Below are 27,534 nucleotides of genomic sequence, written 5' to 3' on the forward strand. Positions count from 1 at the left end.
TCCTATCCAAAATGCTCAGCCATAAAAATAAAGGCCTTTTATTTGGTTTTACTCTGCCATTACAGGGGTACACGGGAATACTCTAAGAGCCCAAAAAGCCCGTGTCCGCCCCCCCATGGTGGCCAGGCCCCGCCTGACGGAGCTCTGCTCTGGGTTACGGGGTCACTTTCCTGTAGGTGATGTGGAGATGCTGAGTCATAGGCTGGGTAATGGTTGCCATGGAGACCGTCTGTTCAAGTTTGCCTTCTGAATTTAACCGGAATCTTCGGGTGATCTGAAGAGCAAGAAACACAAACCATCTTGGTTTCTGGTTCCAAAATCCCCTCAACTCTCGGGTCCTGCAGCAGGACAGGTGCTCCTTGAGAGCCTGCTGCAGCCCTCTCAATCTGAGTCTGCAAAACGGCCTGTACATGAGACCTCCTGTGCATGAGACTGCCTGTGAGACGGCCTGGGTGAGCATCTCTGCGTGAGGTGGCCAGCTGTGTGAGAGGCCACTTGTGTGAGATGGTCTGTGTGAGAGGCCGCCTGTGTTAAAGGCTACTGTGTGAGAGGCTCCTGTGTGAGAGGCCGCCTGTGTGAGCGGCCACCTGTGCATGATAGCCTGTTAGAGGCCACCTGTGTGAAGATGGCTTGTGTGAGAGGCTGCCTGTGTGAGATGGTCACCTGAGAGGCCACCTGTGTGAGAGGCTGCCTGTGTGTGAGACAGCCTGTGTGAGATGGCCTGTGTGAGTGGTTGCCTGTGTGTGAGAAGCCGCCTGTATGAGATGGCCTGTGTGAGATGGCCTGTGTGAGTGGTTGCCTGTGTGTGAGACAGCCTGTGTGAGAAGCCGCCTGTATGAGATGGCCTGTGTGAGAGGCTGCCTGTGTGTGAGAGGCCGCCTATGCGTGAGATGGCCTGTGTGAGATGGCTTGTGAGAGGCATAAGAGTTGTGTGAGGTTGCCTGTGTGTGAGGGCCTTGGCTGCCCTCCTGTCCTGTAGTCTTATCCAGAACCCAGTGGGAGCATAGCTGGTCCGTGATCTGCTTCGGTTCAGACCCAGGCTGGCTGTTCTCCATCATCCTATTTGCCCTCTGCCTGCTACTGAGCTCAATGTGTTAAGAAATGCTCTGTCCTGTGTCTGCACTAAGGAGGCGAGTCACTGAATGAACGAGGTCACGTGCCCATGGTGGCCAACCCCCGGAGAAGGGGTGTGCTGGAAGAAAAGCCTCTCATGATCAGACTTTCAAGGGTAAGGGCCGACTATCAGTACACACCCAGCAGGCCGCATGTCCCCTCTGAATTCTGCAGTTCACCAAGCAACACGGAGGTACTGCACTTGAGGACAGAGGGAGGCCACGCGAGGACGCAGGCAGGGTCTCTGGGAGAAGTGAGAGGCAGGACAGATGGGCAACAGGCCGGCAGCCTGGGCGTGACGGGGGCGTGGCCAGGGCCAGGGCAGGGGGTGGGTGGGCTCACCTGCTGAACGTGTGGCTCCTTGGCGAAGGAGACCCTGGCAATGGAGTGGGATGCGATGCACAGCTCCTGCCCGTTCACCTCGCCCTCCTCCACCTCCACGATGCCTGCAGGGGGACATAGTGTGGCAGCCATTAGGGCCACTCGTGCCAGGGGGCACGGAGCCTGGCCTCCCACCTTCAGAGCACTGGGTCGGAGAGAGCCGGCAGATGCACCTGTATTCTGGGCGCTGATGAAGGCTGCCTTGTTGGTGTTGGGCTGGAGGCGGATGAAGCCGCACTCGCGGTGCAGGGGCTTGTGAGTGTCGGGGTGGAAGGCGTTGAACCTGCAGCCAGGAGAGGGGCAATGAGACTCCTGTGGTCCCCAGCACCTGCCCCCACCACCGGGACACTGGGCTCCATCGCTCGCCCTTCCTCCCAAGCACTCCTGCCGCCCCACCCTGTCCTGAAAGCCAGAAACTGTGCTGAGGGCACAGGCCTTCAGGCCAGTGGTGTGGTGAGGAAGGGGACAGCCGCGGAGAGCCCTGGCCAGCACCAACCTCCACACTCGTCCCATGCTATCAGAATCTCAGAGGAACAGCCTGACCCTCATGGACTCCACACACCCACGTGGGCGCTTTCTGCTTCCCTGTGTGACCGAAACACTCGTCAGAGAGTGGGTGGCCAGCACTAGGATCTTAGGACCGTTCCAGTCTGAGAGACCACTGCTCTGAGGGCTGCTGGGTGCCAAGGGCTCCCCCCACTGGGCTTTGCCCTCATCCTTTCAACCAAGAACCGGGACCAGAGGACAGGGAGTTTGCCTCGGTGTAGCCAACCAGGGTTCAATTCCCAGCACCCTATATGGTGTCCTGAGCCTGCCAGGAGTGAGCCCTGAGCAGAGGCAGGAGTAAGACCTGAAAACCGCTGGGTGTGGCCCCAAGGAAAAAACAAAACAAAACAAATACAAAAATACAGAAGATGGGACTGGAGGGATGGTATAGCGGGTAGGGCATCTGCCTTGCACGCATCTGACCTGGGTTCAATCCAGCATCCCATATGGTCCCCTGAGCACCGCCAGGATTAACTCCTGAGAGCAGAGCCAGCAGTCAGCCCTGAGCATCACTGGGTGTGACCCAAAAAAGACAACAACATAGTCTTCCAGCTCATTTTCAAACGGAGAGGCACTGTTATACAGTGCCAAGTTAATATTCTTGCCAAACAACTGAAACCTATGAGGCATAGTGTTTTACTTTTTTTTCTTTTTCTGTGCATGTGTGTGTGTGTGTGGGGTCGTATCCAGGAGAGCTCAGGGCTCACTCCTGGCTTTGTACTCAGGGTCACTCCTATATAGAGTGCTGGACTTGAACCCAGGTCAGCTGCATGTAAGGCAAATGCTCTCCCCGCTGTACTGTGTCTCCAGCACTCTGTTTCATGCTGAATTACTGTTTTAATTTTCTTGAGCAGAGAGTCAGAGTAGGCCCTAGAACAACGAGGTATGCATGAGCCCAACTCATTCCATCAAAAAACCATATACCCAAGCAAAAACCATTCTCAGCTACTTCAGAGGCTGTTCCACTGCAACCCACAGCCTGGTGCATGGTCTCAGCAAGACGCTGCACTCCTCTGGAGAAATGTCGGGGCTGGGCACTCTGGGGGTCTGTGAGAGGGTGAAGCACCCTGGGGGTCTGTGTGAGTGGGGGCACTCTGGGGGTCTGTGTGAAGGTGGGGTGCACTGGGGGTCTGTGAGAGGGTGGGGGCACTCTGGGGGTCTGTGTGAGTGGAAGGAGCATTCTGGGGGTTTGTGTGAGGGTGGGGGGCACTCTGGGGGTCTGTGTGAGGGTGGGGAGCACTCTGGGGGTCTGTGAGAGGGTGGGGCACACTGGGGGTCTGTGTGAGTGGGGGCACTGGGTGTCTGTGAGGGTGGGGAGCACTCTGGGGGTCTGTGTGAGGGTGGGGGCACACTGGGGGTCTGTGTGAGTGGGGGCACTGGGCGTCTGTGAGGGTGGGGAGCACTCTGGGGGTCTGTGAGAGGGTGGGGCACACTGGGGGTCTGTGTGAGTGGGGGCACTCTGGGGGTCTGTGAGAGGGTGGGGAGCACTCTGTGGGTCTGTGTGAGTGGGGGCACTCTGGGGGTCTGTGAGAGGGTGGAGCACTCTGGGGGTCTGTGAGAGGGTGGGGAGCACTCTGGGGGTCTGTGAGAGGGTGGAGCACTCTGGGGGTCTGTGTGAGTGGGGGCACTCTGGGGGTCTGTGAGAGGGTGGGGAGCACTCTGGGGGTCTGAGAGGGTGGGGCACACTGGGGGTCTGTGTGAGTGGGGGCACTCTGGGGGTCTGTGAGAGGGTGGGGAGCACTCTGGGGGTCTGTGAGAGGGTGGGGCACACTGGGGGTCTGTGTGAGTGGGGGCACTCTGGGGGTCTGTGAGAGGGTGGGGAGCACTCTGGGGGTCTGTGAGAGGGTGGGGAGCACTCTGGAGGTCTGTGAGAGGGTGGGGCACTCTGGGGGTCTGTGTGAGTGGGGGCACTCTGGGGGTCTGTGAGAGGGTGGGGAGCACTCTGGGGGTCTGTGTGAGTGGGGGCACTCTGGGGGTCTGTGAGAGGGTGGGGAGCACTCTGGGGGTCTGTGTGAGTGGGGGCACTCTGGGGGTCTGTGTGAGTGGGAGCACTCTGGGGGTCTGTGTGAGGGTGGGGGCACTCTGGGGGTCTGTGTGAGTGGGGGCACTCTGGGGGTCTATGTGAGTGGGGGCACTCTGGGGATCTGTGTGAGGGTGGGGGCACTCTGAGTGTCTGTGTGAGGGTGGGGGCACTCTGGGGGGCTGTGTGAGGGTGGGGGCACTCTGGGGGGCTGTGTGAGGGAGCATGCTGGGGGTCTGTATGTGTGGGGGAGCACTCTGGGTGTCTGTGTGAGTGTGGGGGCACTCTGGGGGCCATGAGTGGAGTGTGGGGGTGAGGTACACGCTGCAGTCTCTCACAGCTGCTCTCGGATCTCAGCAGCTGAGGCCCTCCTGGAGGCCTCCCATCACTGGGGTTTGTTCTGAGGGAAGCTAAGTTCTCTGGTGTTTAGAGATCTCGGGTGAGTGGCCTGTGACAATGCCTCCTCGACAGTCAGTGCCCAAGTCCTCGACTCCAAGGCGTTCCCGCTGCCTGCCCTGTGTGGCACTTACGAGAAGTTGAGCATGGGCTGGCCCACGTGGGAGATGTGCGCCTCCTCCAGGTACTGGAAGGGCTGCAGCGTGGGGAAGGTGCCGGTGCCCGGTGGGTCTGACAGCCACGTACCCAGCATCCAGGACAGCGGCTCCACAGCTGGGTTCATCTGGGGCGGCTCTGAGGAAGGGGGACAGGCCGTTAGCTTTCTGCTGCCCGACCGCTCCAGCCATACCCACAAGCTCCTGCGAGTGCCCGTCTGTCACAGCAGCTGTGCAGGGCCATGCAGAGCGGGGAGGCAGAGGAGGGCCAGGCGTGAGCCCTGGCCAGAGGAGGAGGAAGTCTGGGCATGAGGAGGGCAAGAGAAAGGACAGGAAGGAGGCAGGAGGGACTGAGGCTCCAGGGCAGGAATGGACGTGAACTCTGCAGGCAGGACCCGAAGGGTCGCAGTGACAGGCTCCTGTGTGAGGCCCGCGGGTCACGGCTGTCACCTCCTAGGGCAGGCAGAGCTGAGACTGCTGTGCCAGGAACAGCACGCCTCAGTGCCAACGGCCAGCAGGAGGTGCTGACGACGTGAACATTCCAGGGCGATGTTCCAGTTTGGACCCCGGAACAGTGAGGCCAGGAACTCCGAGAGCAGCCTCACGGCCGGGCACTCTCGATGTCACCAACCCCATAGGGTTCGGGGCAAGGGACCAGCAGCTGTAGGGAGCTGGACCCTGGAGGGCCACAGGTGCACCTGCCCCCTGGGTCTGCCTGCCCAGGAAGCAGCTGCCCTGCCCTCACGGGCACTTCTTTCTGATGAGCGCTGCTCCTGTGAAATGCTCTGGGCTGGTCAGGCACACACCTGCATGGTCCACCTTGCAGAGCCGCCTGGACTCTGCACCCCGCTGAAAGGCACCAGCCCTCAGGCTCCCTGGGGGCAGGAGGGAAGCACCACGGGGCCTGTGCCTGCTCCAGGTGGCTTGGGGAGGGTACACAAGGGTAGCAGAGGGCACAGCTGCAGCATCCACACCCACATCCCTGGACCCCTCCGCACCCTGGGAGCTGTGCTGTCATGTGCCTCCCCCCACAGTCCTCGCCCCGACGGACAGCTCCCACTGAACGAACAGTCCTCCGGAGTGCTGCGGCTTTTAGTCAGGACCAGAGCAAAGGTGAGTAAGCAGGGCGCTGACTTTCCCTTGAACTGGCCGTAGGCAGCGGCCAAGAGGCCTTTGGATGGGGATGGTGGGCGGGGGTTTGGGGCACTGAGGCTGAGAGGAGTTTCTGGACTTGGTTCACCTAGCCTGTCAGCATCGGAACCATCCAGCCCATGGCGGTCTCCAGGAAACAGAAGAGCCATGAATGGGGCTGCTTCCCAGGGCCTCAGGAAAGGCTCCCGTCCAGTGAGGGCGCACTGGGAGTGGAGTGCAGCCCTGTCAGTGAGGCACCGGCAGGTCACTGACAGGGAGGAGAGGGCAGTGGGTACGGGACCAACAGCCCACAGGCCACACCAGTGCGGCTAGCACCGAGGCTCAGGGTCCAACCAGAGACCACCAGGGAAGCCCTGACCTACCCAGAATCTGGGGCCTGAGCCACAGTACAAGGACACTTTGCCTTGCATGCAGTTGACCTGGGTTCGACCTGGGTGTCGATCTCGGAACCCCATATTATCCACTGAGCCCCACCAGAAGTGATCCCTGAGTGCAGAATCAGGAGTGCGTTCTGAGCATCACCAGGCACCAAATACACACATACCTAGAACCTCACAGGGATGCAAGCACGGGAGCTGCTCCTGCACACTGGCCCCGAGAGAACTGTCCGGAGAACTCAGGGAACTGCCTGCAGGTGCTGCAGACCCCACAAATCCCATACCGTCCCCTTAGGCCCCACAAACCCCAGAGATCCCATGGGACCCGCAAACCCTGCACGATTCCACACAGAACTGATACAGAACCTCCTGCATGGACCCCCTACAGACCTCCTGCACGAACCCTATACACAACCCACATGGACCTCACACACAATCCACACAGACCACACGCAATCCACACGAAGCACACACACAATCATACGTGACCTGCAGACCCCACACTGCCCTACTGCGGACCCCATGCCTGCGGGCTCCCAAGGCCGTGGGGGGTGCACATCGCTGCAAACAGACAAGAGCAATCAGGACCTGCTGCCGAGCTGACTAGAGCCAGAGTGTGTGGGGGGCCGGGGCTGAAGAATGGGGGACATGACATGGGATGTGACAGACCCACGCAGTGCATACCACAGCACGGGTGCAGGTTCCAGTCCACGGGCCCTGCACTCCTCACCGGTGCAGGCCAGATCGCTCCACACATCACATCTGTACCTTCTTTGCTCCGTGACAGGGAGGATGGGGGAGCAGCCGGGAGCCAGGAGTGGCCAGGCACAGCACAGGAAGTTAGGCTTGTCTTCAGGGTGAGAACAGAAAACAGGGTGCAGGAGAAGGGGAGTAAGCACCTCCTGGGGCCACTTCCCTGAGGGCAAAGCTCCCATCGCTGGGGGTGGGAGCTGCTCACTCAGGCGCCCGTCTGTGCAGCCTGACTGTACAGCCGAGTGTGGTGCGCTCTGTGCAAGCAGCCTGCAGAGCTCACACTCATGCCACTCTGAGGGGAGGGAGAAGGCACCGTCACTCTGGACCTGCCCTGAGCAGCCAGGACAGGGGCCTTCGGCCAGGAACAAGCCCATGGGGCAGAGTCCTTGGCCAGTGGGGGGCCGAGCCCAGAGGGTCCCTGCCCCGCTCAGCCCCTCCTAGCCCACCTCCACAGCTAACGGGAGCCTTGGCAGGGGGTGGGCATGACAAGCCCTGACCCTGAGTCCGCAGTCTTCAAGCTCCGCCTCAGAGTGTGTGTTTACTATGGTTTAATTCTACTTCATTTCAGAACTACAGAACTAAAGGATTTTAAAGTCAAAGGGCACAAGAAAAAAGGTGACCTAGTCAATTTGCCACTTTCAACCTGAAAACTAAATCAGGTGTTTCCATCTCTTCTTCTCATTCCACCTTTTTAGAACCAAAGAACACAACCAAACTGCAAAAACAAAAATTTAAATGTCTTTCAAGATATTTAAATTTCGATTTTGGGGGATGAGATAGTGAAAGCAGGCTTACCCATCCCTAAGGTCTAGCCTGCGACACCTTCAAGGTTCCTCAAGGTTGTTTTCGGCCCAGAGACGGAAGTGTTGGCACCTGGCTGCCAACAGCTTGGCAGGAAGTGGATGCTGGCCCTGGAGCGTTCTGGGAACTGTAGTTCCCCCAACAAAGGGCGCCTCCTCGGGAAGGGGCGAGGAGGCTCTGCAGCCAAGCCCAGCGTGTCCTGTCGGCCTCCTAGCAGGGGGAGCCCGAGGCAGCTCGGTGTCTGTGCGGAGCCGTGGCACTCAGGATGGGAGTCGAGTGGAGTCCTCTCCGCGATGTGGCCGACTCGGCCCACTCGCCACCTCCCACGTGCCACGGGTGCCCCATCCCCCAGGCACACCAGGCCACCAGGCAGTCCCCCACCTGCTTTTAAACCCGCCTCACCGCAGCCCTCAAAGAAAGTGCGGCTCTGGGGAACAGAGCGAGTGCAGAACAGACCTTCCCACCCGACAGGAACGCTGCGGAGGAAACCGAATAGTACTAATCTGCAGGTGTGAGGGCTGACGGCTTTGTCATTCCCAAAGCTTCAGGTGAAACACAGGAATTAGCACGCAACTTTGCTAAAACACTAGGTACTTACACTGGGAGTGACACGGGGCGGGGAGGCTAGGAGGGCTAGTCCATTTAACCCGTCATTTTAAATGCTGCCCGCAGAAAAGGTCTCCAGATGAAATAGGTAGCAGGATGGCTGGGGTGGGAGGCAGTAGGAGATACAGGAAGCCCCCAGCAAGGTAAGACTCCCCCCTTCCCTCCCCTACCCCAGACGGCAGGATGGCAGGACCTCAGCACGAGGGGAAGGCGAGGGGAGCTGCTGGGGTACAGCCCTAGAGAGCTGTTACAGGTCGCAACAGCAGGCTCAGCCAGGGTACACAGTGACAGATGTGCAGAGCAGGGCACGACACTGGGACGGGAGCAGGTCACTGTATGGACAGGGCACGGTGCAGGGATGGACCAGGTCACTGTATACATAACGGAGTACAGCGTAAGGACTGGAGGTCGTCGTCATACCCGACAAGACACAGCGTAGGGATGGGACCAGGACATCAACCACTGGACAGGGCAAGGCACAGGGACGGGAGGTCACCGTATACAGGACAGGGCACGGTGTTGGGACACTGGGCAGACAGTGAGGGGGCAGGACACGTGGACACAGGTAAAGGGGAGATGAGACCACTGGGAGGGACCTGGACCCGCCAGTTTACACGAACAGTGAACTGCAGCATTTCCAGTCTCAGCCTGGCTCACAGATCTTTCACATGACTCGCAAGGGCCCAGGTGCCAAGGAATAAATCCACTTTCCTATGAACAGCAGTTTTCTACACTAAAAATCCAGCAGCAGTCTGGCCTCTGGACAAGGAAGTTCAGGAAGCCTTTAAGTCAGGAGAGGTCTCAGGCTTGACCCGGCCCTGAGGGTTCCGGCTGGCGGGCCTGGTGCTGACTCCTGAGCTGCTGAAGGGTCCCTGCCAAAGTTGCTTGGGAGAGCTTCTAGCTAGCTCGGGACCTGGCTCTCTTCCCTTCACAGCCCCCAACACCCGTTTCCTAAGTAAAAACCCTTTACTTCACTTCCTGCCTCCTACTCCTTCCATGGCGATTGCTCCCAAATACCTTCTTTTTTTCCAAAAAGGAAAAAACTTTCCCCTAGAGCAGTGATTCTCAGCCTGCTTCTGGTTTGGCCCCTCCTGACCTCAGGGATCCCTAATCTAGTCCCGGGGTCACCCCCACTCACTCCATCTTCACTTGCACCCCACCTCCCTGACCGGACATCCAAGGGTGGAGCCTGAATAGGGAGTAGCCATCTCTGTGTGAAACAGGATCATCTAAGAACTGGTCCAGGTGCTCGACTCACTTCCACAGCCCTGAGTGAGACCCTCTCATGCCCTCACAGCTCAGAGTGAGTCTTCAGTCGGGGTGTGGGGATTTCAGAAGCCTGATGAAGGAGAGACCAAAGGGTCCCTGTTTTGTCAGAGAATGACGTGACCTGAACCTCTGGTTAGAAAGTGGGGGACGTGGTCCAGCGGGCCTGGCTTTCTCCCGGGCAGCCTGAGCGGCAGAAGTGATTGCGTTCTCTCTGTCAGCCACAAGCAGACAATCCAGCCCTGGGCAGAGACAACCATGTCCTTGCCTCTGCCTGAGAGCCTCCCCACGAACTGCGGTGTGGGGACCTGTGGATGCCAGGGGCCTGTCAGCTGCCTGTGGGGTGGGCAAGAGCATGTGGAGGTGTGGCCAGCCTGACTCCTGCCCACCCCACCACTCCGACACAGAAAGACCAGCTGGGACCTATTCTCACTGGGCCCAGAGGAACCAGGGATTTGGGCTCCAGAGTGGGGTCGATAGCCCAGGTTGCTCACCTGGAGCCCAGGAGCACGTGATGCCACACGAACGGAGGCAGTCTGGGGGGCTGCAGTCCGGGGAGCTCCAGTCCCTCCACCTAATTCCTTCCAAGCAGCCCACCCAACTGTCATATAAAAGCCCGGGGGAGGAAGGGGCGCCTGCAGCACCTCCCCCCCACAAAGGGCAGCTCTGGGGGCAGGACCACGGTCCAGGACAGCCTCCTGCCAGTTGCCTGCAGCCATCCTGGTGCCAGGGAAAGGAGGGAAGAAGCAGAAGCGAGGGCACGGCCAGGTGCACGGGGCATGGAGAGGCTGAAATTTCAGCAGAGATTAGAGACACTCCCAGCACAGCTTTTGGCTCCAGCCCCCAAAGGGGTCAGAGCAGAAAAGGCCGAGACACCCAAGGCGCCTGCTTGCTCAGAGAAGCTGGCGGGAGGTGAAGCTGAGCAAGAGAAAAGATCCCGAGGAAGTCAGGCTACCTGATTCCCAGCACCTGACTCAGCTTCTGCTACCTGAGACACCACCACACGGCGTGTGGAAAGGCAAGAAAAACTGGAGTCTGGCTCCATGCCGGGGTACATGTGTGCACGTGTGCCAGGGTTGGGGCTGATGCTACACCGTCACCAGGAGGCTCCCCGGAACCAGCAAGCCACAGGCACGGCGGCCGAGGAGCAGGGGAGAAGGAAGCCAAGGGAAGGGCTGTCCCCAGGGCTCCTCCAGCACCAACCCTTCACAGATTTCTGCCAGTGCACCGCACTCGCCGGCTGCTACAAACGAAGGAAAAGCAAAGGGTGAGAGTCATGGTGGGCCCACAGGGGTCAGCAGACACCAGGAAGAGACACTACCCGGGAGAGCTGCACACAGCCACTATGGCACCAGTCCTGTCATTTTGGAGCTCGAGATCAAAACCAGATCTCTGGCACTTTGCCCCACACTGCACCACACTCCAGCCCCAAGATTCAGATTCCAAACGGTCGGAACTAAGAGAGTAGGACTGGCGGGACCACTGGGGCAACAAGGAGCCGCCAGCACCCTCCAAGGGAAATGGTCAGCCAGAGCGGACAGCAAGGCACAACCCAGTCCCTCAGCAGTGTGTCTACTATATGCAGGACAGCTGATTTCATGCCAGCTGGAAGGGTTCTGGGTGCCCAGAGAGGTGGTAGAACACGGGGCATGTCTGTGGGGTGTCCTGCAAGAGAAGCACACCTGGCCAGGTGGAAGGGGAAACGGACCCTGCACAGGATGTGGGCAGTGAGGATGTGGACGGGGAGTCTGGTGCATGGAGGGCGTTTGCTGTCTGCCTGTCCCTGGTTTCCAGCCGTCAGCTCAGGCGGAGTCACATCATCCCCACACTCTGCCAGTGCCCCGAACCTCAGGCACCGATTCCTGTGCAGCCTACGCAGGTGCATGTGCAGAGACAGAGACTGTCATGCCAACAGCTAGTTCTTGAACGTGCAAGCCTTGTAGGAAGCTGACCCCGGGTCCAGGGTCCCAGCACCACACACCACCAATGCTATGGGGCATGGCCCCACAACAAAAGCCGGAGTGTTTAAAGTGCCCTGGGGCGAGAGGCACTTGCCTTGCACCCTGCTGAGCCCCAGTTTGCATCCCCAGTACTTCCCCGCAACACAGTCACTCCAGAGCCAGAGCTAGAAAAAGCCCAAGCACCACTGGGTGTGGCCCCAAATGGAGCAGAACCACAAACTAGCCTAAAGAGCCCAACAGCACAGACTTCTGGTGAGTACAGGACACTTCCCACAGACCACGGGTCTCCACGTGCCTCAGCATGCGCTAGAAAGGACAGTGCGAGAGCCAGGCACCAGTCCCTCGCACTGCCCACCCGTACAGACACTGCATGGAAGGAACCAGGCACCACGTCCCCTGCACCCCACCTGCACGGACACTGCACTGGTGTGACATGACAAGAAAAGAGGTCGAAAGCCAAACTGTTGGCTTTGAAAACAGAACTTCTCTACCTGCAGAAATCCATGAAAAAGTTCATAGAGGGGCTGGAGTGATAGCACAGCGGGTAGGGCGTTTGCCTTGCACGTGGCCAACCTGGGTTCGATTCCCAGCATCCCATATGGTCCTCTGAGCACCACCAGGGGGTGATTCCTGAGTGCAGAGCCAGGAGTAACCCTGTGCATTGCCAGGTGTGACCCAAAAAGCAAAAAAAAAAAAAAAAAAAAAAAGTTCATAGAACTAATTCTGAACAATTCTGAAGGGTTCAACAAAACTGTGATTGTTTTCTTATATACCAGCACTGTTGCACTGTTCATTGATGAACACTGTCGTTCATCAATTTGCTTGAGCAGGCACCAGTAACCAGCAATGACAAAAATTTAAATTAAAAATACTGTAACATGAACTAGGATAACATGCATAAGAACTATGTTGAGAGGGGGCCAGAGTGATAGTATAGTGGTTAGTGTATTTGCCTTGCATGAAGTCCCCCAAGCACCACCACGGAGTAATTCCTGAGCAGAGAGCCAGGAGTAACCCCTGAGCACTGCCTGGTATGGTTCCAAAACAAAAAACAAACAAAATCATTATGTTAAGAAAGCAACATAACTGATAAGGATATAAGAGATCAAAATAAAGGGGCAATTATTCCATGTTCATGGATCGAAAAATCAATCTAATTAAGATTAGATTGATTCTCATTAATTAGAATTAGATTAATTCTTCCGAACTTAAGCTATTGATTCAACACAAACCTGTCCAAATCCTAGTAATTCATTTCATGCCACTGACAAACTGACTCTGACATTTACGTAGCGAGGCAAGAGACGCAGCTAACACTGTACCAACAAGAAGAACAAAGCTGTGGTCTCCCAGCATCTCACTCATGAGAAAGACCCACAACAATCAGCACAGCATGGAGCTCATGCAGAAAGACATGGACGTTAGTGCTCACAGATCCCATCAACACAGGCGGCAGCTTCCTGCGAGAGAGCGGAGCCACAGAGCAATGGAAAAGAGCAGTCTGACACAGGAGGGGCAGGGAGAGGGGCAGAGCAGTGCGCTCCCTCGCGCCGCCTGCAGGCTTGGATGCAGGCTGCAGAAGGACGGCACCACAGGAAAACACAGGACTCTGCACTGGGCTGCAGCCTCAGCACCCAACGCTGAGCACCGACCACCTAAGAATGAACAGGACTCCTTAGTATTAAAAAGAAGAAAAGTGGGGCTGGAGCGATAGCACAGCGGGTAGGGCGTTTGCCTTGCACGCGGCCGACCCGGGTTCTAATCCCAGCATCCCACATGGTCCCCTGAGCACCGCCAGGAGAAATTCCTGAGTGAAGAGCCAGGAGTATCCCCTGTGCATCGCCGGGTGTAACCCAAAAAGAAAAAAAAAAGGTAAATAAATAAAAAGAAGAGAAGTTTAGAGGCTGAGAGACAATGTTAAGGGAATAAAATAGAAGAGGCTGGAGAGATGGTACAATGAGGAGGGTGTTTGCCTGGCACGGGGCCAAGCAGGGTTGGATTGCCGGCAGCCCACATGGTCCCCTGCACCACCAGGACTGGTTCCTGAGTGCAGAGCCGGGAGTAACCTCTGGGCATCGCTGGGTGTGGGGCCGCCCAGGATGCCACCCCCCCCAATTAAAGAGATTAAAAAGGAAGTGAAAACGGAGGCTGCAGTGCTGGAGCACGGGCTGTGCATGCAGGAGGCCCAGGGTCTGGCCCCAGCAGGGTCTGAGCTCACCCGCAGCACCGAGCCGAGGCCGTCAAGTGATGCACAGACCACGTGCTGGAGCACAGGTCAGCAGGGGGACACCTGGGCTCTAGCACCGCAGAACCCCTTGACCACTGTGGGCAAAATGGGGCCAGAACAAGTACCGTGGGCAGGGCACTTGCCATCACATGACCAACCTGGGTTTGACCCCTGAGCTCAGAGCCAGGACTAAGCCCTGAGCACCACTGGGTGTGGCTCCCAACAAAACCAAAGACCCCAAACTACAAATGGAAAAAGAAAAAGTAAAAACTGAAAACTGAATCCACAGAATTAAATTCTGCCCTGGGATGTGTGGCCGCCCCAGCAGAGGCACAGGCATGTGTGTGTGACCGGAGTCTGTCTGGGGACTGTCCGACAAAATCATCACCAAGGAGAATGCGTCACTCTTGCTGTACTTTGCAATTCTTAGTGGCAAACAAGTTTCAGTAGAAAAGACTTCAGAAAGCACTCTACAAATCATCTATGCCCCCGAACTGGCTAACCTAAAATGGGAAAATAGAGAGAAAGCTCCCAAATGAGAGTTAGGAAAAGAATCAGGAAACAAGCCTCTGTCCTAAAAAGCCTCTGGCCTTAAGGTTTCACTAGTAAACGTTCATTTATTCATTGGTTTTGCGGCCACACCTGGCAGTGCTCGCTGGGAACTGATCCCACGCCCTACCTGCTGCACGCTCTCTGGAGCAGAGCCACTAGCAAACATTTAAAGATGAATTAAGACAAATCCTTCTCAAAAATTCCAAAAATAACTGAAGAGGAAGGACTGTCTGCTACCTCATTCTGAGGCCAGCACAACCCTGATGAGCCCAGAGCCAGACAAAGAACATTACAGACCAATATCTTTTTTTTTAGTTTGCTTCTAGTGAATTTAATGTAATACGTGTAATAAAACAAAGAGTGCAACAAGAAAGAAAATAATGAAAGAAGTTTAAAAAAAGCATTGTGGGTTGCTTGTAACTTAAGCATCACCGGAAGAACGGATCAGAGACTTCCTAAGAGGCAGAGCCAAGAAGCACGCAGAAGAAACACATTCCCGGGGCTGGAGCAATAGTACAGTGGGTAGGGCGTTTGTCTTGCACGCGGCCGACCTGGGTTCGATTCCCAGCATCCCATATGGTCCCCTGAGCATGGCCAGAGGTAGTTCCTGAATGCAGAGAGCCAGGAGTAACCCCTGTGCATCGCCGGGTGTGACCCAAAAAAAAAAAAAAAAAAAAAAAAAGAAACGCATTCCTGGCAGCAGCTCCAAAGACCCGTGTGGTCTAGCTTACTGAAAGAGCAGCAACACTGCCAGCAAGAGGGGAGAGCTGGAGGGAGTGAGGGAGAGAAGGTGAGAACGGATCACGCAGGCCCTTGTGGGTCAGTTTTCTTTGGGGGGTGGAAAAGTGCTCAAGCACTCCAAGCCAAGGACTCTCGTAAGTAGGCTCGTGTTTCCACAGGTCTGGAATGACACTTCATCCAGGGGGTGACTTTTTCCAGCGAGCACCTTGCTTACAGAACAAAGGAGCTGAGAATGGAAATGCACCGAGAGAGAGCAGGGGCAGTAGGGGAGGGCCTTCATTAAGATACTAAGTCCAGGGGCCAGAGCGACAGGACAGCGGGTGTGGCACTTGCCTTGGACACGGCCAACCTGGGTTCGTTCCCCAGCACCCCATATGCAGGCCAATACCCTTTTCATTGGTGCAAAAATCTTCAACAAAATACTACCAAAGAGAATTCGGGAGCAACTGCAAGGAGTCAAAGGGCACATCCACCAAAGGGTGCAGGGTCTGAAACGTGGGGATGAGGCGGAGCAGCAACAGAACACCAACACTGTAGCAGAACCCTTGACCTTGGCAGGCTCAGTCTAAGGAGAGAATCTATGCGGAAATAGGGAGTGGGGGGAGGGGGCTTTAAAGACAAATGAAAATAAGGAATAGCAGAGACTTCAAAGCAGAGCACATGCGTGAGATCACTCTAGGCGTCTCGGGGGCTGGAGAGAGCTCAGCGGGCACAGTGCTGGCCGTGCACGAAGCCAAGCCAGGTCCAGGCCCCAGCAGGAGTGACCCCTGAGCAGTCAGGAGTGAGCCCTGAGAACCACCAGATGTGGCCCTAAAGCCAAATAAATACAAGCTCCCGGGAGATACGGACGGAGCTCTGACTGCTCCAGAAGCCGGCAGGCTATCCCTGGAGGCTGGTGGCTGCCCGCTGTTCTGGGGACTGCTCCAACAGCAGCGGGAGCACAGACTGCCTCGGAGGGAAGCTGGAGACCGTCTTCAAGAGAAGCTTGCAGAAATTTTGATATTAAAAAAAATGACCAATGAGTCTTCTATTCCCGAAATAAGATGATTTGCTAGTTCCTTGAAAATTCTTATGCTATGGGGCCAGAATAATCGCACAGTGCCTTGCACAGAGCTGACCTGAGTTTGATCCCTGACATCCCAAAAGGTCCCCCGAGCACTGTCAGGAGTAATTCCTGACAGAGCCAGGAGTAACCCAGCATTGCAGGGTATGGTCCGCAAACATAACAAAAAAAAAAATCCTTATTCTAGATCGCACTACAATTTTTCTACAGTCCTTTCAATAAATGTGATCTTGAAGACAAAGGGATATAAAAAGGATATACATCATGATCCAGTGGGACTGACTCCGAGAATGCACGCACAGATAGTGCGACATACGGAAAGTGCCCAGTGGGCAGGATGCTTGCCTTTCATGAGGCTGACCTGGACTAATTCTGGAGACTGCACTGGAGAGATCCCAGAACACAGCCAGGAGTACACCCTGAGCACAGCTGAATGTGGCCCCCAAGCCAAAAAACAGTGATCAGTGTTCACTGAAAATCACATGAACAGAATAAAGGAAAAAATCATTCCTTCATTTAAAACTTTTAAAGAAGTTTTGTTTTTTTTTTAAAAAAAATACAAAATATTTTAATACATTTAATACCTCTTCATTATATACACAATAGGAGAAAAACTATCTCAACAAAATAAAGTCAGATACAAACGACAATAGGGCCAGAGAAATGGTACCCGCTTTGTACTCTGACGACCTTCTTTGATCCCTTGGACTGCATAAGGTCCCCTGAATGCCAGGGGTCACTTTGAGCAAAGAGATGGGAATAGCCTTTGTGCAGTCGGGGTGGGCCCCAGACCAAAACCAAACACCACACACCAACACACTTGGTGTGAGACTCTGAAAGCAATTTTTTTCCCCTTAGTGACGTACGAAAGTTTTTATCAGAACTTTAGAAAGATGTGAGGAGAGAGATAGGAAGAAGTTTGTTCAGAGAGAACACAGGCTTCTCCAAGGGGGAAGTCGGCAAGGAAAGACAGACAAGCGAGACTCATGTTCGAGGGAGGACGCGGGCTGAGGAGGGAGCCTGAGGGCAGTGTCTCTACGACAGGAACAGGCCAGTATGCCCACCTCTATTCACACACTGTGCGCTTCACCCGGTGAGCAGAAGTGAGAGCAATGCCGTCTAGCCCTACTGAGTTTGTTTCGGGGCCACCCGGCAGTGCTCAGGGCTTTCTCCTGGCTCTGTGCTCAGGGATCACTCCTGGTGGGACTGTGGGGGAAGAAGTGATATGAGGTCCAGGGACGGAACCCAGGGATGGAGCCTGGAAACAGAAACCATGCACAAGACAGCTGCCTTACCTGCCGTATTATCTTTCCGTCCTCAGCGCTTCACTTCTAAAAAGAACACATGGAAATTGGAAAGGAGGCAGATGAATGATGTTTGTGGATCTTTGTTCTAATATCTTATACAGAAGAAATACAAGACTCCAGAAAAATGCTATTAAAGCTCGTAAGTGAATACAGCAAAGTAGCACCAACAAAACCAGTACACAGCCTTATACACCAAAATACAGTCACACACAAACTATGAACAACCTCGAGGAAATTACAGAAACAGGTCCACGTATAAGGGTATTAGAGCATGACATACTTAGGTATGTGAATCCTGAAAGTGAAGTGTGTACCCGGCAGCCGCAAGCCAGACAAGATGTGCTCGCCCCACGGCCAGACCAGGTGTAGGTACCCCACGGCCAGACCAGGTGTAGGTACCCCACGGCCAGGCAAGGTCTATGTACCCCACGGCCAGACCAGGTGTAGGTACCCCACGGCCAGACCAGGTGCAGGTACCCCACGGCCAGACCAGGTCTATGCACCCCACGGCCAGACCAGGTGCAGGTACCCCACGGCCAGACCAGGTGTAGGTAGCCCACGGCCAGACCAGGTGTAGGTAGCCCACGGCCAGACCAGGTGTAGGTACCCCACGGCCAGACCAGGTCTATGCACCCCACGGCCAGACAAGGTGCAGGTACCCCACGGCCAGACCAGGTGTAGGTACCCCACGGCCAGACCAGGTGTAGGTACCCCACGGCCAGACCAGGTGTAGGTACCCCACGGCCAGACCAGGTCTATGCACCCCACGGCCAGACAAGGTGTAGGTACCCCACGGCCAGACCAGGTCTATGTACCCCATGGCCAGACCAGGTGTAGGTACCCCACGGCCAGACCAGGTGTAGGTACCCCACGGCCAGACCAGGTGTAGGTACCCCACAGCCAGACAAGGTGTAGGTACCCCACAGACAGAAAAGTATGCTCGCCCCACAGATAGACAAGGTGTGCTCGCCCCACAGCAGATAAGGTGTGCTTGCCCCACGGCCAGGCAAGGGGTGCAGCCCCCAAGACAGACAAGACGTGGTGCACTAGGGGAAAGAAATGGGTAAAGGGCAGAACAGGCTTTTCTCCAGAAATGCACGAGATGGTAGGAGGCACAGACCGAGATGTCCACCACACTGACCCTGCTGAGGCAGCCAGCAGGACTGCCCCAGCACTGCCCAGACAAGGGGAGCCGGAAACCTCACACACAGCAGCAGGTATCAGAGGCCGGCACTGCGACCTGGCACTCTTCAGCATGCTGAAGACGATCATATGCTCCGACTACCCCTCTCGGCTGACGCCTACAAGCGCCAGAGGAGGTATCTGTACTCCCAGACTCCTGGTACATTATTCCTGATGTCCAGAAGATAGAAGAAAGCCCAGGTGGGTGGAGGGCTGGATGAATGAAAAATGGAGGGAAAGTTACTCAGTCTTACTAAAGAAGAAACCTGCTGTAAGCTCGATGTGGATGGCCCTTGAGGGCAGTAAGCTGGGGGACAACCAGTCAAAAAAGATAAGCAGAAGGGGCCGGAGCGATCGACAGTACGGTGGGGAGGGCGTTTGCCTGACATGTGACTGACCTGGAGTAAATTCCTGGCACCCCAGAGGATCCTCCAAGCCCGCCTGAGTGCAGAGTCAGAGTAAGCTCTGAGCACTGCCAGGTGTGGTCCAACAACAAAAACAACACGAGAGCAGGACCGTATCCTGCGACAACTACTGAGCTCTTGGAATCAGACAGGCAGAAAGAAGGGTGGGAAAGAAGGGAAGGAGGGAGGAGAGGGGAGGGGAGGGGAAGGGAAGGGAGGGGAGGGGAGGAGTGAAGGGGAGGAAAGGGGAGGGGCGGGGAGGGGAGGGGCGGGAAGGGGAGGGAAGGGAGAAGGGTCCCTTGCAGGGCGGGCTCCCAGAGTGGGGAGAGCTGCTCAGAGCTGCGATGGTTGCTGGGAGGGCAGTGCGAGGGCTGCAAACACCGTGCAAATACTCAACATCAGTGAAGAACACATCTGATTCAGTCACGTCAAACCACATACCCACACTCCACAGTCACCATCTAGACTGACTGGCTCAGCTCCACAGACTCATGACTAATCTTGGAAGAGACACAAGTCAACCCACTAACATTCACGGGTGCACCAGTCTCGCCGCTGAAAACTAGGGTGCCCTCAGGAGGGCATCAGGCTGTGTCCCCCTCTGCTGAAGCCCTGGCAGCTGCACCCACACCCCTTGCAGCACCACGCCAACAGTCCAACTTTACGACTAATCTGCAGAGATGCCAAACTGATGACAATTCCAGGCACACCAATTTTCAGGCTGAGAACTCTGGGGTTTTCCCAGGGTAGAGGTGGACAGCCCCCACTCCCCATATGGTAGGAAGTCCCCACAGCCACGTAAACTCATCCCAGAGTTCCTGGAGCGGATGCCTCCAAATCCCACAACACTGACGTCCTGGTAGGAGCACAGTAAATTTGATGGGAAAGTAGCACAGACGCCAACCAAGCCCAATAAATAAAAAGCAGTAATGCAGAAGGCTAGACATTTTGTTTGTATTAAAAACAAACAAAAACAAAAACCCCACTCAAACAAGGACTAGATGACCCCACTGTGAGATACAATTTTCATAAATTCTTTTACTCAAGTTTGTTTTGGGGCCACACTAAGTGGTGCTCAGGGGTTACTCTTGGTTCTGCACTCAGTAATTAGTCCTAATGGTGCTCGAGGGACCATATGGAACTCTGGGAATCAAACCCAGGCTGACTGCCCGCAAGGCAAACACCTTACTCACTGTACCATCACTCCAGCCCCTTAAGTATTTTTTGATGATTCTACCAGGCATTTAATTGTAACAAGTGACATAAAGTAATTTCGTGTCTGCTCAGAGTGCAGACTTGGGAGGCTGGTGGAAACTGGGACAACGATGGCGGTAAGGTCACCCAGGTGGTGGGATTAGCGCGGGAACACGGAATGCCTGAAACAACAGTATTATCGGTATTATCGACAAATTTGTAAACCAGTGTTTAAATAAAGTAAACAAACAAACAAACAAACTGGAGCCCCCAAGCTATGAGCCCCTGGAGCCCAAAATGTACTGTGGCAACAGGCAGCTGTAAAGGCTTGTTCTGCACCCAGCACTCTCTCCTCCTGTGAGACAGTCTAGAAAGGACGCAAGTGTTGCTTGCCTGCAAAAACCTGTGTGTGTGTGTGTGTGCGTGCACACGCATGTGCGTGGGGCGTCAAGCCAGCCGAGCACCTGGATGATGGAGTCTCCATGCAGACTCGCGTGGAGACCCGGAGCTAGGGTCCACACTCACTGAGGGACCCGCAGAGCCTGGCGGGAGGGAGGCATTCCTGGCAGCACCTTCGGAACATCCCCAATTGTCCAGCCAATGGGCGTGAGGCAGGCGCGTGTGGCTGGCTGGAGGACCTGCGCCTCTGTGTAACCGGCACATGTTTGAGAACTCTCAGGACGCAGGACGGACAGGGTGAGAAGGGAACACTCGACTCCTCAGGGGTCACTCCCAGTGGGGCTCAGTGGCCTGATGAAGGATCAGACCTGGATCGGCTGCAGGCAATGCATGGCTGTACCCACTGTCTGTGTGTGGCTCTGGCCCCAGCTGTTTTCCTCAGCGGTGTGAAATAATTCTGTGGATGAGAACGCTGAGCCCCACTTGCCGCAGAGTGCCTGACTGCTCTGGGGACGTTCAGACTTCCAGGAAGCAGGAGGGATCAGCCGGGGGGGCCTCGGGACCGCTGGGCAACATGCTGGACACGAGGGTCAGGCTTTCAGGCATGCTTACGCTGGACCCGAGGCACTCAGGGAGCACACGGTATTACCCCCCTCAGCTTGCCGGGGCAACTGGAACCTGCCACCAGCCCCCCACTGGCACTGCCCAGCCTCGAAGGCCATAGCAAAAGGAAAAGGCACAGTCAAGTCACCAAAAGGCCCTGAAGACGAACAACTGGTCTCTTAACTGAGCAACAGACTCGCCCTGCAGCCTGAGACCAGGGGATCGCTGAGAGAACTCTCTGAGGGTGAGTGAGAGGCTGCAGGTCTGAGCGGGGGGCTGCGGGTGGGTCCCTTGCTGCAACCCTGATTCTGGAGCCGCGTCCGCCTCTGCCTCACTGGACTGCTAGCCTGTGTGCACCTCTGCCTCTCCGCTGGTGCTCCAGGGTCTCCCCCCCCCCCGCCGGCCCACCCAGCACTGGCACCAGTTCCACCGGCAGCCCCCAGATCACTCTCCCACCAGCCAAGCTCTCCTCCTCCCTGCCAGGGCTCAGCCCCTCCTTCACCTGCCCCAGTGCAGGCAAACAGTGACCCCGTGTGGCCAGGGCGCTCCACTCCAACCGGCACCCTGCTCCCTCTGGGGACCACAGGACCCCGCAGGGTGGGCTGGGGCTTCAGATCTCTCCTGCTGCCTGCAGTCTGAGCCTGCCCCAGCGATGTAGGGTCTGTGGACAGTCTGCCTTGGTGTGGAACTCGCGGATTTTTCTGTCTTTGAATTTTTCCTGAGCACATACAGTGGTGCTCAGGGCTTACTTCTGGCTTTGCTCTTGGAAATCACTCCCGGCAGTGTTTGGGGAACCCTACGGGATGCCAGGGATCAAACTCAGGACAGTCAAGAGCAAGGCAAGCACCCTACCCACTGTACTGTCTCTCCAGCCACTCGGTGCAGCTGCCCCCGAAACCTCTCCTATGGCAGAAGCACAAGCCACTGTCCTTCTTGGCATCAACATCTAGAGCCCAGACAGACTCCTCTCCAGAGTTTACTGTTCCTGAATGGCAACAAACAAAAGTGACAAAGTATTTCCAAAAAGGAGAAATTTGGATCCAAAGATTGAGTCGTGAGTCTTGGATTAAATCCCTTAGATCAGAGTAAGTCAGTACCTACACACTCAAGTGAATAAACAGTGGTGAATACAGGAGCCAGTAAAATGCATGCTCACATCATTATGCTGGTGGATGCGAAACCCAGCAGAGCTAACATTGTCTCAAGGAGTGGGGCAAGAAGAGCGGGGCCAAAGCAAGAACTGCAGCCTGAGCGCGCATGGCGGGTGTGTGTGTGTGTGTGTGTGTGTGTGTGTGTGTGTGTGTGCGCGCACCCTGAGAGCGCATGGCGGGTGTGTATGTGTGTGTGTGTGTGTGTGTGTGTGCAAGCACAGCAGAGCTGTCGCTCGGAGCAGAGCACCTGCCCGCAGGCCCGCACTAGCAAGGCCTGGCACGCCAGCAACAGACAGGAAGGGAGGATAGCACTGGGCTCAGAGGCACCCTCAGAAGAATACAAAAAGAAACAAGAAAGCTGAATCAGAAAACTGGAGCGGCAAGGCCTGAATCTAACACCTTGATCACAACTGTAGACTATCAGCTGTACAAAGAGAAGACACATAGTCTGAGCTGAGCTCCAGCTCCAGGCCTGCTGGAGGTGGCACAGGGGCATGGGGTGGGCAGACGCTTCATTCTCCAACACTGCTAGGAAGAACTCTTGAGCACAGAGTCAGGTATGGCCCAAACTTCCTCCCTAAAAAATTTTAAACTTAAAAAAAAGTATAGCCATGGGGCTGGAGTGATAGCACAGCGGGTAGGGTGTTTGCCTTGCACGTGGCTGACCCGGGTTTGATTCCCAGCATCCCATATGGTCCCCCGGACATCGCCAGGAGTAATTCCTGAGTACCTGAGCCAGGAGTAACTCCTGTGCAATGCTGGGTGTGACCCCCACCAACAAAAATAGAAGTATAGCCATAACATAAACAAAAGGTTTAAAACAGAAGATAGGGACTCTAAATGAGAACAAAAAAAGGTGTCTTCTTGGGCCAGAGCATAATATAGCAGGTAAGGCACATGGCCAACCGAGGTTCAATCCCTGGCACCCCAGTTGGTCCCCTGCCAGGAGTGAGTGATCCCAGAGCAGAGTCAGGAGTAAGCCCTGAGCACTATCAGGTGTGCCCCCCCACCCAAAAAAAAGAAGTTTTTGGGGGGCTGGAGTGATAGCACAGCGGGGAGGGCGTTTGCCTTGCACGCGGCCGACCCGGGTTCGAATCCCAGCATCCCATATGGTCCCCTGAGCACGGCCAGGGGTAATTCCTGAGTGCAGAGCCAGGAGTAACCCCTGTGCATAGCTGGGTGTGACCCAAAAAGGAAAAAAAAAAAAGTTTTCCATGTCGGTTCATCTAACCTGGGCTTGAAGCATAAATGAAAACCAGCCGACATGCGAGATGACCCTCTGGGCTTGTGGAGAGGCCCTTCACTTTCACACAGGCGCATGGAGTCGGGAAAACTATGAGCCCCTGCAGACAAGCCTGCCTCAGTGCCGCTGAGAACAGCGGGTCCAGGTAGAGAGGCAGCAATCTCCTCGAACCCTGCTGTCAGACCCCAGCATAGTGAAGAGAGCACAAGCCCAGCACGTGTAGGTCCGGGTTTGATTCCTGGCACCCCACATCCCGCCAGGAGGGATCCCTAACCACTGCTGGAGAGACAGCCGGGGACTGGAGCACACACAGTGCATTCGGGGCGTCCAGGGTCCCCAAGCACTTGCCCGAGAGGGAATCAGGACCAAGAGGACAGACAGAAATGAGCAGCAGGAGGCCCATGGGTCCGAGGGCACCAGCACGTCCCTCCAGAAGCCAAAGCCAAGAGCGAGTGCACCAGGAAGTGGCAGTCTGAGGAAGCACCGCAGGAGACAAAGGAACAGGCCCAAGTGTCCCTCTGCTGGCTCAGGGAGGCACTTCCCCAGGGTCTGGGCCTGGGGGTGCAGGAGCCCCCGCACAGCCCTTGCAGGGAACCTTCTCAGGCACGCAGGTGAACACTGGTCCACACTAACGGAAAAGGTGGCACCAGCATGTTTCCCACCTAGAAACATGCAAAGGACTCTACTTTCCTGAATAAATCACCTCCAGAAACCAACCTGCCTAAGTCTAAGTGGTGAAACAGGGTGAGGGCGGGAGAGCAGAAACAGCAGCAGACAGACACAGCCGGCCTCTTCACACAGGTGTGCAGACAGGGATGCGTCAGCAGAGAGCAGCTGGAAAGATCTGCCCCCACCTCCTCACAGGAAGGAGGAGCCCAAGTTGGGGGCCACAGGGACAGGACCACTGCCATCGCTGGTGCCAATGTTTTCTCTTTTCAAAGATACACACCTTAAAGGAACAAATGCTCGAATTTTTTAAAAACCACTTATGATTTTGGTTCGTTTTTAGGCTACACTTGGTGGTGCTCAGGGCTTACTCCTGGCTCTGCGCTCGGGGGTGACTCCTGGCAGGGTCTGGGGGACCACATGTGTTGTCGGAGATTGAGCTCAGGTCTGCTGTGTGAAAGGAAAGTGTCCTACCTGCTGTCCCATGGCTCCAGCCCCCCGAGTGGGTTCTGCAGGGGGCTGGACTAGCTGGCTTAGAGACACTCCTGGCCACACTTGCCGTCAGGCCAGACCACCTGGTGATGCTGCCTGGGCCCAGCCTGCTGGAGGCAAGCAGAGCTCAAACTCTGGTCCGTGTGTCCCTGCCCCAACCCACCTCCCCCTGAAAGAAATAGCTATTAATGCTTAAAGAAATTGCATCTCAAGACCCTCAGCCACAGGCCAAAGACTCTCCTGGGATTTCCAGGGTCTCCTGCCACCTTCCCTAGATGACTCGTTCTACTTGACCTCTGGGTAGATGCTGACATCAGGATGGGGGAGAGGGGCTTCCCCACTCCGGTGGGCCCACTGTGCAGGCATGATTCTCTGCCTCAGTTTCCTGCTGCAAGTGAACCTCCCAGCCCCGCCCCTCACCCCCATCTCTACAAGGTGGGCTGCGAGCAGGGTTCCCTCCCCGAGCGGCACACCACTGCTGAGGTCCCTCTTAGAATGGCAGGGGCACCAGGGTACTGACCGCGGCCGGGGGCCAGCAGGCCACCCAGGCAAGGGAAGCTGGCTCTGCGCAGCTGGTCCAGCTTCTCGCGCAGCTGGCGCACCTGGCTGTCGGAGCGGCTGACCCGCTGGCGCAGGCTTTTCAGCTCGCCGTTCTTCTTCTCCACCTGCTCACGCAGGCAGCACACCTGGCTCTTGCTTTGGCGCGCAGAGAAGCAGTAGGAGTGCAGCGAGTCGATGAGCCTGCAGGCCCCCGACGCCGAGAGGATGACCTCGTTGATGGACATGGGGCTGGCGTCGCTCTGCTCGCTCTGCACCGCCTCTGAGGCTGGCTTGGGGGTGACGTCTGTTGGGGGTGCTGAGGGGCTCTGGGAGGGCTCCTGAGGCGTCGCAGTGAGCGTGGAACTCGGGGGGCTATGGGCCAAGCCCTTGTCAGGCCCCAGGCTGGTCCCACTACAGCTGGGCTCCGTGTCTCTCTTCAGCTTCTTGCGGTCAACAGGCTCTCGGGGCACCGATGGCCTCTCTCGAGCATGCTTGGAGGAGAAGCTGTAAGAATGAAGAGAGCCAATAAATTTGCAGGCCCCCGAGCCTGGCGGGGTAAAGTCATCCATGGAGATGCCGCTCTTGTCAGCTGGGGCACCGTCTTCACCACCATCGCTTGCAGATGCACTGCCTGTGCCCTGGCCGCCCGAGGAAGAGGACGAAGACGACGACGATGACGAAGTGCTGGCCAGACCCTCTCTGGGAAAGCCTTCCAGTGCCGGGGGCCCCTGCTCTGGAGAGGCTCCGGGTACAGCCTCGCCCTGCAGACAGGCTCGCTTGCCTCTACGGGGCTCAGGCTTCGCCATCGGGCTCTCACTTGGCGATGACGAAGATGCTACAGCTCCGCTTCCATCTGCCTCACTCCCACGTCCCCTCAGGCCCCCCAAGGCCTTCCTGGGGTCCTTCCTCCTGGTGCGCCCATGGCCTCCAGCCGCCCGCTTCTTCTCGGCCAGGTGGAAGATGGAGGGCACAGCTGTGGGCTTGAGCAGGCGGTGCTGGTCCTCCAGCCTTTTGGAGAAGCTGTCCTTGGTGAAGTGCTCGCTGCAGAGGAAAGAGTACTTCGTGGGGGTCCAGTTATCCCTCTGAACAGCCTTCAGCCACTGCAGCAGGCGCTTCGAGTCCTTGAGGGGAAACCTGCAGGACAAGCGCAGTGACCGTGAACAAGGAGCCTCCCTCCAAAGCCATCGGCTGCAAACCCAAACACGGGCTCGTGCGAACCCCCAAACCTGTGCTGACTTTTACCTTTCCGGAGTTCTGCACAGATTTGACAACACGTGTTTTCAAGTTCTCAGAGAACAGAAAGGAGGAGTGCCACTGTGTGCCAGGGCAGGAAGGGTTTTAAAGGGCGAAGCCGGGACCAGGGAGACAGAACCCGCCCGCGCAGCACCCGCGGCCGGAGACCGCAGAAGCCCGGGGAAAGCCCGGGACTCGCCTCCCCGAGCCCCCGCCCGGGCCGGGCTGCGGGGCCTCGGACCCCGCGCGCTCCCGCCCCGCGTGCGCGCGGTGCAGCCCGCTCGGGGAAGGGCAGGACCCGCCGGGCCCGCGCGCCCGCAACAGTCACCAGCCCGGCCGCGACCCCCGGGGCCGGGAGCGGAACACGCCCTCGGGGTGTCGGCGTCTCGGCCGTGGCCCCCGGCCCGGGAGGGCGGCCGAGGCCGGGGGACGGCCCGGAGGCCCGGCGGCGCGGCCTCGCGTGCGCGGGGCCGGCGGGCCAAGGTCACGGGCCGGCGCTGACTCACGCGGGGTCCGGGCCGCGGCCTCAGTTTCCCCGCCGGGCGGCGGCGGGCGCGGGCGGGGGCGTGGCCGGCCGGCGGCGGCGGCCCCGTACCTGTGGAAGGACACGGCGCGCTTCTCCCCCTTGCCCTGCCGGTTGGAGCAGTTGGCCGCCGCGCAGCAGATCACCATCTCGGGCCTCGGGCCGCCGCGCCGCCGCCAGCTCGGGCCGTCGCCTCGCCGCGCCGAGCCCCGGCCGGGCCCGCCCCGAGGGGAGGCGCGCGGCGACACGGTGCGGGGCGTGGGCCGGCGCGGCCTCCGTACGGCAAGATGGCGGCGCACGGGGCGCGGGCGGCGCGGACGTGGGGGGCGGCGCGGGGGGCGCGGGCGGCTCAGGGCCGCGGCGGGCGCGCGGGGAGGCCGCGGCGCGCGGCCGGGCGGGCGGGGCGGCGGCGGCGGCGGCGGCCGGCGACCCCGCAAGGCCACACTCGCGCCCGGCCCGTCCGTACGGCAAGATGGCCGCGCCAGGG

The 27,534-nt window shown here is 57.2% G+C and overlaps 1 protein-coding gene across 3 annotated transcripts; it reads right to left on the reverse strand.

Annotated features, from left to right (window-relative positions):
- Positions 1 to 27,303, reverse strand: THAP4 (THAP domain containing 4). 3 transcript variants are annotated; one of them, XM_055121731.1, is made up of 6 exons: positions 27,120 to 27,303; positions 25,272 to 26,425; positions 4,591 to 4,750; positions 1,668 to 1,777; positions 1,456 to 1,559; positions 1 to 274 (listed from the first exon to the last, which is right to left on the reverse strand). In XM_055121731.1, exons 1-6 carry the CDS (start codon positions 27,194 to 27,196, stop codon positions 155 to 157), a joined length of 1,725 nt encoding a protein of 574 aa, XP_054977706.1. In that variant the 5' UTR covers positions 27,197 to 27,303; the 3' UTR covers positions 1 to 154. The 3 variants fall into 3 exon arrangements, with proteins under 3 accessions (XP_054977706.1, XP_054977707.1, XP_004620731.2); XM_055121732.1 differs by lacking the exons at positions 25,272 to 26,425; positions 27,120 to 27,303 and adding exons at positions 6,825 to 6,990; positions 7,689 to 7,827; XM_004620674.2 differs by lacking the exons at positions 25,272 to 26,425; positions 27,120 to 27,303 and adding an exon at positions 7,689 to 7,796.
- Between the last annotated feature and the right edge of the window lie 231 nt (positions 27,304 to 27,534).

This window comes from Sorex araneus, chromosome X, assembly GCF_027595985.1.
Source record: "Sorex araneus isolate mSorAra2 chromosome X, mSorAra2.pri, whole genome shotgun sequence".
Taxonomy (NCBI): Eukaryota; Metazoa; Chordata; class Mammalia; order Eulipotyphla; family Soricidae; genus Sorex; species Sorex araneus.

Excerpts from the sequence above, each read along its gene's own strand:
- THAP4 (XM_055121731.1), bottom strand. The coding sequence starts at position 27,196 with ATGGTGATCTGCTGCGCGGCGGCCAACTGCTCCAACCGGCAGGGCAAG. Across the intron at positions 26,426-27,119 it reads CGCGCCGTGTCCTTCCACAG|GTTTCCCCTCAAGGACTCGA; the intron begins GTACGGGGCCGC and ends CTTGTCCTGCAG. Across the intron at positions 4,751-25,271 it reads CCTGCTGGCCCCCGGCCGCG|AGCCGCCCCAGATGAACCCA; the intron begins GTCAGTACCCTG and ends CCCCTTCCTCAG.